At 42.2% G+C, this 14997-nt stretch overlaps 1 protein-coding gene across 1 annotated transcript in view; it reads left to right on the top strand.

The window, feature by feature from the left end:
• The window catches only part of QTGAL (queuosine-tRNA galactosyltransferase), a 253960-nt gene that overhangs the window by 90695 nt on the left and 148268 nt on the right, over nt 1-14997 (top strand). The window contains exon 6 of the mRNA XM_077166314.1: nt 13468-13563. Coding sequence (XP_077022429.1) covers nt 13468-13563 — 96 coding nt within the window. The remainder of the gene's footprint in view (nt 1-13467; nt 13564-14997) is intronic.

The raw sequence follows: 14997 nt of genomic DNA, 5'->3' as shown, positions 1-14997 counted from the left end.
TTATGCTTGTGCACAGATGGACTTTGTATATCATGTATGTGCATACATGGACTCTGTTCATTTCGTGTATGTGTATGTGTGGACTCTGCATATCACGTACATGCACTTGTGGACTCTACGTATATGTACATGCATTCACAGACTCTATGCATGTCATGTACGTGAATATCATGAGTTAGGACTCAACTCTGATCGCAGGTCCAACTCTGTCCTGGAGTAGCCCACTGTCCCTTTCTACTCTCCCCACTCTTCTCCTCTGTCCCCTCCCTCCTGTGATCATGGAGGGTGCTGGGAGGGCAAAGCCAGTTAGAGCATGTCCTGGGCCATGGAAAGGTTTAAATCCTGGGATGTTGTCCAGATTGGAAGCTGCACCATCAGACTTCTGGCCTTGCTGACCCACCCATGTGGAGCCTCTTGAAGGGGAAGTCCTAGCAGGGGTCAGCTCAGGACCCAGCCTCTCTGCCACACTGAGGAAGTGAGGGCCACTGCCCACCCACCTTGAAGCCGTCCAGGTCCAGACTGTCCAAGCAGGTCCTGCTCTAAACCCGTCCGGAGGCACTTGGAAGCTGGAAGCTGTCAGTGCTGAGCCTTCCCTTCATGAGGATGGTGTTGGTCAGCAAGCTGTTTCTGATATCAGGTCTCTGTTCTGGATGCCACTAAGCGGGAGCCTCTGTGCTGAGCAGCTCCCTGTCCACCGAGCACACTGGGATCGAGGAGGAGGCAGCTCGGGGATCTCGCGCCTCCTGCAGACCTGTCCCTCCAGGTGTGGGGAGAGACAGCAAGTCTTGTGACTTTTCGGTCTTCCTAGAGGGCACAGTTTTTACCTGTGTCATGTGGAAAGATGGTCTCTACCACCAAATTGTCTTTAGTCGACACAGGGAGGTGACCCTGAGCACAGGTACGAGGCTAGTAAGTGGGGCTGCCCCCTGAGGTGGGGGCCTCCTTTCTAGAGGGAAGGAGCCTGGCATGGATCCCACAGGGCCCACCTCAAGTGCATGAAATGGGTGTTCTGGACCCTTCTGCTGGATCAGGAATGCAGGGCCCCTAGGGGCAGAGGTCTGTTCTTATTAGTGACCACGTAGCTTGTCGACCAAAACTGGACCCTTTAGGAGGGAAAGGGTCTGCTGTTGTTAAACGGGAAGACATGCATAAAGCAAGATGGTCCTGGGCAAACCAGCATACTTGGTACCACCTACCCGTAGCCTGTGCCGTGGCTGGGACATGAAGCTTGGCCCCTGTGCCACACTCCCATATTCTGTGGCCAGGGATTCGGCAGGATGAGGCTGTGTCTGCTCCCCAGCAGCTGCACGGACACCCTGACAGCAGGGCCTCCTCCGCTTATGTCTGCAGTTTGAAGCTGGCGGCCTTGCCTCGCAGTAGCCTGGACTCCCTTATAAGGGGAGCTGGGTTCTGAGGACAGAGGTCCCCAGGGACCATTGTAGCCGCATTGCTCTCTAAGATCTGGACTCAGGACAGTCATAGTGTCTCCCTAATTGCACGTATGCAGCTCATTTCCCTGAGTTCTCATTCAGTTTTTTCCATCATTTTTGCCATTTTCTCTTTTGAGTCTTCGAAGTCATTTATCCTGTCCTTTATATCACTTACTCTTTCTTCTGTCTCTTCAGATCTGGTGTTGTGTGCCTCTAGTATGTTTTCTATTTGGTCACCAGAGTCTTTAATCTCTGTAATTTCTATTTTTCTATTTATTCTTTCAATTCCTCTTTGTGCTCTTCTACTGTCTTCCTGAACTCGTTTATGCCATTTGCTGTCCCACCTACTTTATTAAGTAGAGTTGTATGAACATCTTTGATTGGTTGTTCCAATGTCAGTGACTCCTCTAATGTTTTAATTTGGTCATTAGGCAGGGCTATATCTGTCTGCATTGTGATATGCTCAGGGATCTTCTGCTGTGTTCATCGAGTGTAAATATCTAGATTCATTTACTTTGGGAGTTGATTTCTTTCAGTAATCTCAGGCCTTGTGTTTGCAGGATGGTTGTAGAGCAGGGAGCAGGGCACGGGGTGGGGCACTCAGTGCGGTGATGTGTTTCAGGGCAGGTACGGGTGCAGGTTGGGGATGTTATGCTGACGCTTGTGAACGTGGGCGCCCAGTGGCCAGGGAGGATGTAGCTGTGTGGGTGCACTGTTCTGGGGGGCAAAACCCTGGTGTGCGCTGGTCTAAGGCACAGGGCCCTTTGTGCACATGTGAAGAGCTGTGGCAGCAGGTCAGCGTTATGTAGATTGGGGGCTGATGTGACCGGGTTTCGCAGGTCGGCACTTTCTCAGAGCTGGGAAGTGAAGCTGAGGGCTGTGTGCATGCGCAGTTCTAGGACTGCTATAAAGTGCGGTTCCCAGAGCTGAATGATGTGATTAGGGGTCCGTGCGTATGTGTGGGCCTGAGTGTGCCATAAAGGGATACGCTGAGCTCAGGGGGTGCACAGTGAGGCTGTGCAGCACTGTGGATGGGGGCGGGGGTAGCCTAGGTACGGAGGTTAGTGCCAGCTGTCTATGCTCTGGCAACAGCCTGCAGGGAACAGGGAGGTGGAGACAGTGCTCAGAAGAGGTGCAGGAGAGGTGGGTTGGGCTGCACTTGGGGTGGGGGTGGGGGGCAGGTACGTGCACTGAGGGTTGGTGGGGTGGGGGCACCTGGTGTGCGGGGAATGGGAGCGGGTGAGGGGTTCAGGTGCGTGGGGTATGGGGTGGGTTGCTGGTCACGGGGCTGTGATGGTGCGGCCAGCACGGTCATCCGTGCACTTCTGCTGGCTCCATGGCTCCGGGCCTCCGTGCCAGTCTCCAGCTCTCTGCCTCTCAGTTCCTCGGTCTCTGCAACCAGGGCTGCCCCAGGTGGTGCAGAAGTCTCCCCCAAGTCAGCCACACTCCCGAATTACTGCCTCAGCCACCCTCCTGTCCCTTCTCTAACTTTTCCGTGGAGCAGGGCTAAGCTTGAGCTACTGTAGTCGGCCATCTTCCCAGAAGTCGCCCTAAGTGTTCTTAAGGGTCAGCAGAAGTGATGCAGGTTTGTTTAGCGGACTGTGCCAGTCAGCACTAGCTGACATGGGCATAAGAGCAGCCCCCGAGAATGGCCTCTCGACTCTACCCAAACTCTCTTGACCACTGATGCCTCACCTTATTAGGCGTCTTTTAATGCCTCTTTTCTTCCCTTTGGTCCTGAAGGTGTTTTCGATCCCACAGTGCCAGGCCCAGACTCATCCCTGGGAACCATACCCCATGGCATCAGGGAGACTTTCACCCCTGAATGTCATGTGCCATGTTGGGTGGGGAGGGGTGGGTAATGATTTTCCTTGCAGAGTTGGGCCCAGAGAGAGAGGCCACAGCTCAGCAACAAAAGAGATTTCCTGGAAAGAACTCTTAGGCCTCGCCATGGGTAGTCTTAGCTTCTCCTCCACAGAAACAAGGTTCATAAGGGCAAGCCTCAAAATCAAGGGCCTTACCGATTTTCCCGGGCATCCCAGTGGTTGAGAGGGTACCCAGGGCTTCCCAGATGAGAAAGTTTAATAGTTCCATATATATATCCCCCTCTTCAGATGCTCAGTGGACTCCACCAACATCTCCTAATTATCAGCCACCAGTCTGAGATGTATCCAGGTATTTCATAAAGCTACACAGAATTACAAGGCCTCACTCCTACTCTGTACTCCAGGGGACTTGGGTCATTCAAATGAGCTATCCAGACAGGTTGATTTAGATGATGTATTTCAGAAAATTTAGATTCTAGACATAATTAACCTCTCTGCCCTCGGTCTCCTATGATAGGTGAAGGTGTAGAGTACATACATTGTCATCTTTTACTCTGTATTCTGATTTACCTTAAACCCAGCCAGATTGGCTTGGTTTTTACTCTCATTGAGGACTGATCTCTTTTTCCGTTACTTTAACTGCTATTGTATGTAGTTGTGCTAACGTTTAGGGTGGTAGCACTCCATTTCTGGATCTTAGGTGTCACAGAGTTACTTAAAGCTCTAGGGAAATACCAGCTGGTACACACAGAGCTCAGGGTCTCAGCATCCAGAAATACATTTACAATTTCAGCTTGTGTGTGGCTATTATAAGGGTTTACAATCTAGTCTCCAATTTTCTAATAAATATTTTCTGAAAGGACTTTAGCATATATATGTTCTATTGTTTCTGACTTACTTTGCCAGCATATTGTCACCAAGGTTTATTCAGTTCATTGGATGCCTCTCGATGTTCCTCCTTTTTTATAGCTGCACCATAGTCCATCGTATACTATATCACAATTTGCCATTCTGCTTCTCAGTCATTGTACCCTTTGGCTCCTTCCATCAATTGAGCATCATGGATAATGTCCAGAATAAATAAAAATGCCTTAAATATCCTCACTTGGTTCTACACCCAACAACACTCTCAATTTTGGACCATTTTTATTCGTCTTCTCCATAGTCATAATGGCAAAATCAGGCAGTATCCATCCTTTTTTGTCTTGGTCACTCAGCATTATATCCTCAGGATTCATCCGTGTTGTCATATGCTTCAAGACTTCATTTCCTTTTTCTGCTGAACAATATTCCATTGTATGTATATATATATATATATACATATATATACCACATTTTGTTTATCCACTTCTCTGTTGATGGGCACTTGAATTGTTTCCACCTTTTGGCGATTGTGAATAATGCTGCTATGAACATCTGTGTGCAGTTGTCTATTCGTTTTGATATTGCCTGGTCATAGGCCAACTCAATGTTTAGTTTTCTGAGGAATCGCCCAACTCTCTTCCATAGTAGCAGTGAGTGACACATTCCCACCAGCAGTGAGTAAGTGTTCCAATTTCTCCACATCCTCTCCAACATTTGTAGTTTCCTATTTGTTTAATAACAGCCATTCTTATGGGTGTGAGGTGATAACTCATTATCGTCTTGGTTTGCATTTTCAGTATAGCTAATAAAACTAAGAATCTCTTTATGTGGTTTTTAGCCATCTATATTTGTTCTTCAGAAAAGTGTCTAATCATATCCTCTGCCCACTTTATAATTGGGTTGTTCTTTCGTTGTTGAGCTGTAAAATTTCTTTATGTACACAGAACATCAAACCTTTATATGATGTGGTTTCCAAATATTTTCTCCCATTGAGTTGGCTGCCTCTTCACCTTTCTGACAAAGTTCTTTGAGGCACAGAAGCTCTTGATCTTAAGGAGTTCCCAAATCTCTATTTTTTTATTTCATTACTTGTGCTTTAGGTGTGAAGTTTAAGAAGCTACCTCCTATTACTAGATCTTGAAGTGTTTCCCTGCATTATGTTCTGCAAGTTTTGTGGTACTGGCTCTTATATTTAGGTATTTAATCTATTTTGAGTTATTTTTTGTATAGGGTGTAAGATAAGGGTCTTCTTTCACTTTCTGGCTTTTGATATCCAGTTCTCCCATGTCCATTTATTGAAAAGACTTTTCTAGGTCCCAGTTCAGCGGATTTGGTTGTCTTATCGAAGATCAGCTGTCCATAAACTTGGTGTTCTGTCTCTGCACTATTGATTCAGTTACATCAATCAATCCTTCCTTGTGCCAATACCATGCTGTTTTGACCACTGTGGCTTTATAGTAAGCTTTAAAGTCAGGAAGTAATAGTCATTCCATTTTGCTTTTTTTTTTTTTTTTTTTTTTTAGGATATCTTTAGCTATTCTGGGTCTTTTTCCCTCTCAAATAAATTTGAAAACTACTTTTTCTAAGTCTTCAAAGTAGATTGTTGGGATTTTGATTGGTATTGCATTGAATCTCTATATCAGTTTGAGTAGAATTGACATCTTACAACAGTCAACATTACTGCCCATGAGCATGGAATATTTTTCCATCTATTTAGGTCATTTTCAATTTCTTGTAGCAATGTTTTGTAATTTTCTGTGTACAAGTCCTTTACATCCCTAGTTAGGCTTCTTCCCAGATCCCTGATTCCATATTTGAATGGATTTTTTTCCTTAATTGTCTCCTCAATAGGTCACCGCTTGTGTATAGAAACTTAACTGGGTTTTGCACATTAATCTTGTATCCTGCTACTTTGCTGAATTTGTTTATTAGCTCAAATAGCTTTGTCTTAGATTTCTTAGTGTTTTCCAAGAGTAGGATCATGTCATCTATAAATAATGAAAGTTTTACTTCTTCCTTTCCAGTTTGGATGCCTTTTATTTCGTGCTCCTGTCTAATTGCTCCAGTTAGGACTTCTAGAACAATGTTGAATAGTAATGGTGTCAGAGCACATCCTTGTCTTGTTCTGGATCTTGGGGGAAAGGCTTTCAGTCCCTCACCGTTGAGTACGATGCTGGCTATGGGTTTTTCATATATACACTTTTATCATATTAAGGAAGGTACTTCTGATTCCTGCCTTTTGAAGTGTTTTTATCAGAAAAGGATGCTGAATTTTGTTGAATGTTTTTTCAGCATCAATCAAGATGATCATGTGATTTTTCCCATTCTACTTGTTAGTGTACTTTTTTACGTTGATTGATCTTGTGTTAAAACCACTCTTACGTTCCTCGTATTAACCCCACTTATTCACATGTTTAATTCTTTTAATGTGTTACTGATTTCAAATGGCTAGTATTTTGTTGAATATTTTTGCATCTATGTTTATTAGGGAGATTGATCTGTAGTTCTTTTTTTTGTAATGTTTTTGGTGTTAAGGTGATGTTAGCTTCATAAAATGAGTTAGGTGGTGTTCCTTTTTTGTAGGTTTTTTAGAAGAATTTGAGCAGGATTGGTGTTATTCTTTTTGGAATGTTTGATAAAATTCCCCTGTGAAGCCATCTGGTCCTGGGCTTTTCTTTGTGGAAAGATTTTTGATGATTCATTGAATCTCTTTACTTATAATTGGTTTGTTGACATCATCTATTCTTCTCAAGTCAGTATAGGTAATTCATGTATTTCTAGGAATTTGTCCATTTCATCTAAGTTTTCTAGTTTGTTGTTATAAAGATGTTCATAGAATTCTCTTAATGAATTTTTGAATTTCTTTAGGATCCATGGTTATGACCCTGCTCTCATTTCTGATCTTGTTTATCTGCATCCTCTTTCTTTTGTCTTTGTTAGTCTCTCTAGGGGTCCATCCTTTTTATTGATTTTCTCAAAGAACCAACTTTTGGTTTTGTTGATTCTTTCTGTTGTTTTATTATTCTCCAGTTTGTTTATTCCTGCTTTAATCTTTGTCATTTCTCTTGTTTTATTTGCTTTGGGTTTAGTTTGCTATTCTTTCTCTAAATTCTCAAGGTAAACAGTTAAATCTTCACGTTTTGCTCATTTTTGTTTTTTAATATAGGCACTTAGTGCAATAAATTTCCCTCCCAGCACTGCCTTTTCCATATTGAAGACCCTCTTTGATTATCATTCCTTGGGACTGCAGTCCTGGTCATTTTCTCAGGAGTGACTTCCATCTGACCCGCTCTGCCATCTTCCCAGAAGTTTCAGACAAAACAGATTTTAGGTGAAAATTGGTACAGAAGTCAAAGAAGGACATTATATATTGATAAAAGATCAATTAATCAAGAAGATATAATAATTATAAACAGGGAAACACCAAACAACAAAGGCCCAAAATATATGAAGCAAACATTGACAAAATTGAAGGAAAAACTAAACAGTTCTACAATAAAAGTTGAGACATCAGTACCGCACTTCCAATAATGGGTAGAACATCTAGACAGAAGATCAATAAGGAAATAGAAAACTTGAACAACATTACGAATCAGCTACACCTAACGGGCACACATCAGCCACTCACCCAACAGCAGAACATGCATTCTCCTCAAATGTGCATGGAACATATTCCGGCATAAACTGTAAGTTAGGCCATAAAAAATTCTCAGTAAATTTATAGGAATTGAACTCGCCAACCATAATGGAATGATGTTAAGAATAGACAACAGAAGGAAAACAAGAAAATTCACAAATATGTGGAAGTGAAACCACACTCTCTTAACCTGTGGATCACAATTTTCACTAGAGAAATTAGTAACTACTTGCAGATGAATGCAAAATAAAACATAATAAAGACAGATTTATGGGATGCAATGATATCACATCAAAAACTTAACTTTGCCCCTTAAGGAATTTAAAAAACAAGAGCAAACTAAACCCAAAGCTAGCCAAAGTGAAGAAATAATAAGGATTGGAGCAAAGAGAAACAAAATAGAGTGTAGTAAAACAATAAAGAGAGTTGAAAATTCCAGAAGTTGGTTCCTTGAAAATATCAACAAAATTAACAAACTTTTAGCTAGAGTGACTACAATAAAAAGAGAGAGGTGCAAATAACTAAAATAAAATAAAAGTGGGAACATTACTACTGCCTTTACAGAAAAGAAAGGATCATAAGAAAATATTATGAACAAATGTATGTCACCAAATATCAGGTAACCTAGAGGAAATGGGCAAATTACTAGAAACACATAAATACCAAAACTGACTAAAGAAGAAATAGAAAATCTAAACAGACCTATAACAACTGAAAAGATTGACTCATTATCATTGTATTGATATTTCTATTAGTCTCCATTATCTTAGAGCAGCTAGGAGTAAAAATCTAAAATTGTGAAATTGTCACCCATCCAAATTCTGGAATTTGTTGTGCTGTGCTTTGAAATTTATTGCTTTTATATGTGTGTGTGTGTGTGTGTGCATGTGTGTATTATTTTTCACAAAAAAGGAAAAAAGTCATGATAAAAATATTTATATTCCTTCTAGTCTGCTGTGTTCTGGAGCAGCTAGAAGGAAAAATCTGAGATGATCGTATGGTAGCCCTTGATGAAGTCTGGGATTTGTCCTCTAACTGTCTGTTGAAGAATGATTTGATAACTTGCTTTTTTCTTTCTTTGCTTTGTATGTATGTTATATTATACAATTAAAAAGTTTGAAAAAGTTGAATCATTAATCAAAACTTCCAAAAAAGAAAAACATTTAAAGAAGAATTAACACCAGTCTTCTTCAGATTCTTTCAAAAAATAGAAGAGGAGGGAGAACTTTCTAATTCATTCTGTGAGACCAGCATTATCCTGATAATTGAAGGACAGTTAAACCAGTTAAAGACATTATAAGAAAAGAAAAGTACAGGTTAACATCCCAAATGATATGGATGCAGAAATCCTCAATAAAATACTAGCTAACCAAATCCAGAGCAATTAAGAGGAATATACACCGTGAGCATGTAGAATTTATCCCAGGAAAGCAAGGGTGGTTTGCCATACGAAAACCAATCTATATAATATACCACATTAATAGAGCAAAGGGGGAAAACTACATGATCATCTCAATTGATGCGGAGAAAGCATATGGCAAACAACATCCTTTCATGATTAAAAACACTCAGCAAACTAGGAATAAGACGGGAACTTCTTTAACATGTTAAAGGGTGTTATTAAAGCCCACAGCTAACATCACACCCAACAGGGAAACACTGATGCTAATATCAAGTACAGGATAGGAAGCTCCCTTTTACCACTGCCATGCAACATTGTCCAGAAGGGCTAACCAGAGCATTTAGGCAAAAAGAAATGCATCCAAATGAGAAAGAAAATTAAAAAGCAACAGCTGTATTTCATGATGGCATGATTCTCTATATAGAAAATTCCAAAGAGCCCACAAGAAGATCTCAAAATCAACTTATAGAATCCAGTTATGTTTCTATATACCAGCAATAAACTATCCAAAAGGAATCTAAGAAAAAATTCCATGTATGTTATCATCCAAAATAATATTATTTTGCTGGTTTAGTATGCTGGTTTGAAGCCATTATGTACCCCAGAAAAGGCCATGTTCTTTTAATCCATTCCTGTGGGGGCAGACCTATTGTGGGTGAACCTTTTGATTAGGTTGTTTCAATAGAGATGTGACCCAGCCCATTCAAGGTAGGTCTTAATCTTTTACTGGAATCCTTTGAAGCTCAGGGAGAGTTCAAGGAGAGCTCACAGAGAAATGCCCGAGAGAGCTTAGAGAGTCACTGGAATCAGAAGCTGAAAGCAGTGAAACCTCAGAGTGAAGGACCAACAGACACTGGTTATGTGCCTTTCTATGTGACAGGTGCACTAGATGACATCGGCCTTTCTTCAGAGAAGGTATTGTCCTGTTGATGCCTTCATGGGACCTTTTCATGGCCTTAGAACTGTAAACTTTAATAAATCCCCATTGTAAAAGCCAAGCCATTTTTTTGGTATATTTAATTCTGGTAACTTTAGCAAACTAAAGTACTTAGGAGTAAATTTAATCTTATACACTGAAAACCTTGCAAAATTGCTGAAAGAAATTAAGGAAGGTCTAATTAAATGGAAAGATATCTTGTGTTCATGTATAGGGGAATTGATATTGTGATGATGGCAGTACTCCCCAAAGCAGTCTACAGGTTCAGTGCAAATTCCAAGCATCCAAATTCCAACAGCCTCGTTTGCAGAAATGGCAAAGCTGACATCCTCAATTGTATGGAATGGCAAGGGTCACCAAGTAGCCCAACAGTCTTGAAGAACAAAGTTGGAGCATTCACATTTCCTTGTTTCCAAACTTACTACAAACTACAGCAATTAAAGAGTGTTGGTAATAGTATAAGGATAGATATATGCACCAAGGTAATACAGTTGGAAATCCATAAATAAACCCAAACAAGTATGGCCAATTGATTTTCAGCAAGGGTGCCAGGACCATTCAATGGGGTTAAAAATAGTCTCTTCAGCAGTGGTGCCGGGACAACTGGGTAACCACACATGCAAGGGTGAAGGTGGACCCCTACCTCATATCATATACAACAGTTAACTCAACATATCAATGACCTAAATGTAAGAGCTAAAACTGTTAGAAAAAACAGCGGTAAATCTTCATGATTGTGGATTTGGCAGTGGGTTCTTAGATTTTACACCAAAAGCACCAGCAACAAAAGAAAAATAGAAAAATTGGACTTCATAAAAATGAAGAACTTTTGTACCTCAGAAAGACATTATCAAAAATGAAAGGACGGGTGGGCCACGGTGGCTCAGCAGGCAAAGTTCTCGCCTGCCATGCTGGAGACCCAGGTTTGATTCCTGGTGCCTGCCCATGAAAAAAAAAAAAAAAGGACAATTTCCAGAATGGGAGAAAATATTTGCAACAAGTTTTAGTATCTAGAATATATAAAAAACTCTTACCACTCAATAATGAAAGGACAGGCAGCCAATTAAAAATGAGCAAAGAGACAAAAAAATTTGTCTCTTAAGCCAACTCAGTAGGTGAACTTACTGCCCTAGGGTGTAAATCTCCCTGGCAACGTGGGACAGAACTCCTGGGATGAGCCAGGATCCAGTATCAAAGGACTGAGAGAGCTTTCTTGACCAAAAGGGGGAAGAGACAAATGAGACAAAATAAAGTTTCAGTGCTGAGAGATTTCAAACAGAGTCAAAAGGTTATCCTGGAGGTTATTCTTATGTATTATATAGATATCCCTTTTTAGTTTGTGGTATATTGCAGTGAATGGAGGAAAGGTCCTGAAATTGTTGAGCTGTGTTGCAGTAGCCTTGATTCTTGAAGATGATTGTATAAGTTATTACTTTTTTTTAACCTTTTTATTGTATAATATAACATATATACAAAGCAAAGAAGCAGTAATTTTCAAAGCATTCTTCAATAAGCAGTTACAGAATAGATCCTAGAGTTTATCCTGGGCTACCATTCCATCATCTCAGATTTTTCCTTCTAGCTGCTCCAGAACATTGAAGGCTAGAAGGAATTTTTTTTTTATTGTCACAATTGACTTCTTTTTTCTTTTTTGTGAAAAATGGCATATATACAAAAAAGCAATAAATTTCAAAGCATCTTGCAACCATCAGTTGTAGAACAGATTTTAGAGTTTTGTATGTGTTAAATTCCACAATTTTAGGTTTTTGCTTCTGGCTTCTCTAAGAAACTAGAGATTAAAAGAAATATCAATGTAATGAATGATTCAGCAATCATACTTATTTGTTAAACACAACCTTCTCTGTATAACTCCACCATCTTTGATCTTTCTCCCACTCTTTAGGGGTATTTGGGCTATGCCCATTCTAACTTTTTCATGTTGGAAAGGGCTGTTGATAATATGGGATAAGGGGATGAAACTAGCTGATGTTCTGGAGAGGCTGGCCTCTCTGGATTTCAGTACTTACCTGATCCAGGGACCCATCTGGAGAAGATACAACTTTTACGGTGTGACTGTGTGATTGTGAAAACCTTGTGTCTGGTTCCCCTTGTATCCAGAGTATGGACAGATGGGTAAAAAAAATTATATGCATGAAAAATAAATGATAGTGGGGATAAGGGGTAAAATAAATTGGGTAGATGGAAATATGGTAGTCAATGAGAAGGATGGGAAGGGTTATGCTATGTATGAGTTCTTTGTTTTTTCTTTTCATTCCTTTTTCTGTATTGATGCCAGTGTTCTAAAAAATGATCATGGTGATGAATGCTCAATCATATGATGATATTGTGAGCAATGGATTATATTCCATGTATGGGCTGTGTGTGAAGATATGTCAATAAAAATATTTTTTAAAAAATCACTACAGGGAGGCAGATTTAGGAAGTTCCTCCTGCTTTCCTGCTTTCCCACTGGCATAAATAAACCCTCTTCTCTTCAGCCCCCCCCCCCCCAAATGAGCAAAGGACATTTCTCCAAAGAAGCTATACAAATGACCAAGATACACATGGAAAGATGTTTGTCATCACTGGTCTTTAAGGAAAAGAAATGCAGATTAAAACCACAGAGAAACACTTCACACTCATTAGGATGGCTGTAGTTAAAAAAAAAAAATGTAAAATAGCAAGTGTCTGTGGGGACGTGCAAGACAGGAGCCATCGGCCACTGTGGGTGGCATTGTGAATGGTGCAGACGCCGTGAAAAACTGTTTGGCAATTCCTCAGTGTCCAACATAGAACCACCCATGACCCAGCTAACCTGCTCCTCGGTTTATCTGTCCCTGAGCTGTGGAAGCATATATTCCCCCAGAGACTTGGATCTGAGCTTTTACAGCATTGTTCACAACAGCCAATAGGTGGAAACAACCCTGCTGTCTATCAGTGGACGAACAGATAAGCAAATTGTGGTCTACCCATGCAGTGGAATATTATGAGGCCAAAGAAAGGCGTAAGTCCTGTCTGTCTACAAGCCAGATGAACCTGGAAAACCTTATGCTAAGTGAAAGAAGCCAGGCACAGAAGGCCACATGTTGTGTGATTCGTTTTGTATGAAATGTCCAGAATGGACAAAGCCATAGAGATGGAGAGTGGATGAGTGATTGCCATGGGATGGGGTGGGGCGTTGGGAAGTGGCTGCTTCACGGGTAGGGTGTCTCCTGGGGTGATGGAGAGATGGAGGTCGCACACGGTCACGAATGCACAAGGTGCCACCGACCTGTAAATGCATGAATTGTACCTCTATAAAAAAGATGTGACTAGAACGACAAGTGCATGCATACTTCCACTGGTGGTTTTTGTTGTTTTTGTTTTAACAGATCATAGGTTGCCAAGTGAGGCGAGAACCCCCCAACTCCACTGAACGGTACACACGTTGGATCAACCAACTCTCATCGGATCAGCTTTTGACCCAGGTACCAGGACCATGTCCAGGCTGACCCGGGCAGTGTGCTCTGCTCTGGGCCTGCGTGCTTCTCGAGACTGCATCTTAAAGCCAGTTGCTGAGGGGCAGCCTCCTTTTCTGGCCTGTTAGCCTTTGTGCCTGGGTGTCTCTGGGGGCCACCATGGCAGGGCCTTGCTCTTGATTGAACAGATCTGGGACTGCGTGTGGTGGAAATACATGTTTTTGGCCTTTTTCTTGATCTAACCGTTTAGGTCTGTTCATATACAGACTTGGGAAACCACAGTCTGTGTAGTTTGGAGTGCACAGCAGGGGGTGGTGCTCAGAAATCTTTGTGGGAGTAAATGAGAGAACAGTGTAGGATGGCAGAAGATGGAATCTGTGAGCTGACTTAATGTTACTGACTCCATACTAATTCTTTATCAAAGAAACATGGACGCGATTTGATAGGCACTTTGGATTACCTCGATGTGGCATGTGTCTGAAGTATCCTGGTTAGGACTAGCTCTGATGTTAAATGGCCAGTGAGGCCTGGCACCCCCCGTAAACTATTGGAGCCACCTTTCGGCATACACTGTGCCCAGCAAGCTGCCAGCCAGTGGTGGTGTGCAAGGCGACCAGCAGTGGCTGCCCTCGCCCGTGGCAGCTCCAGTTTGAGAGAGGAGAACCTGGAAATCATGTGGTTGGGTGACCATCCTGTGTGTCCAAATAATGCACGGGTGGGTGCAGGCTCTGCCCACCGTGGTCATCATCCCTGGGGCAGACAACCTTGTCCCGCTTCCCTTCCTGGTCACAGGCTGCACAGCACAAGTATAATTAGACGCTTTTTAGTGGACTACTGGAATACTTGAGACGGGTACTGGGCTTAGCCCTGTAGCGTCCCCGAGTGGTGGTAGGCTACTGGAGCCAGTGAACGGGCTTTGCACATTTGAACTGAAAAGTTGTTGCAGCCTGTTCAGCCCCAGGGCCACCCAGTCCCGATGCCACAGGGCACCCTGAGGCTGGCTGAGTGCGGTGTCCAGGACCAGCCATGTACCCAGGGGCTCTCGCTGTGCATGTAGGTTTGTTGCCTATTGAGCAACATTGGTTTTATTGTGATGCTTTTCAGTGAAGAGAAAGGAGTGTTCCCCTTGCCGGATTCATAGCTGTTCCCACTTAAAAACAGGTTTTAAAAAGCTTTATTAAAGGGCGGGACATGGTGGCTCAGCAGGCAGAGTTCTCGCCTGCCGTGCCGGAGACCTGGGTTCGATTCCCTGTGCCTGTCCATGCAAAAAAGCTTTATTGAAGCTTATCCTAGTAAAAATAACACATGATGATTATTAAGAAGTTCAATCAACATAGAAAATTACCAAACATTAAAGGAGAAGTCGCGTGGAGATGAGGCCAACTGGTGTATCCTGGCGGGCGCCCTCTCAGCTCTGCACCCAGGGCCCCCCGTCCCCCACTG

Source organism: Tamandua tetradactyla, chromosome 6 (genome assembly GCF_023851605.1).
Source record: "Tamandua tetradactyla isolate mTamTet1 chromosome 6, mTamTet1.pri, whole genome shotgun sequence".
NCBI classification, from domain to species: Eukaryota; Metazoa; Chordata; class Mammalia; order Pilosa; family Myrmecophagidae; genus Tamandua; species Tamandua tetradactyla.
This window is presented reverse-complemented; position numbering and strand designations above follow the sequence as displayed.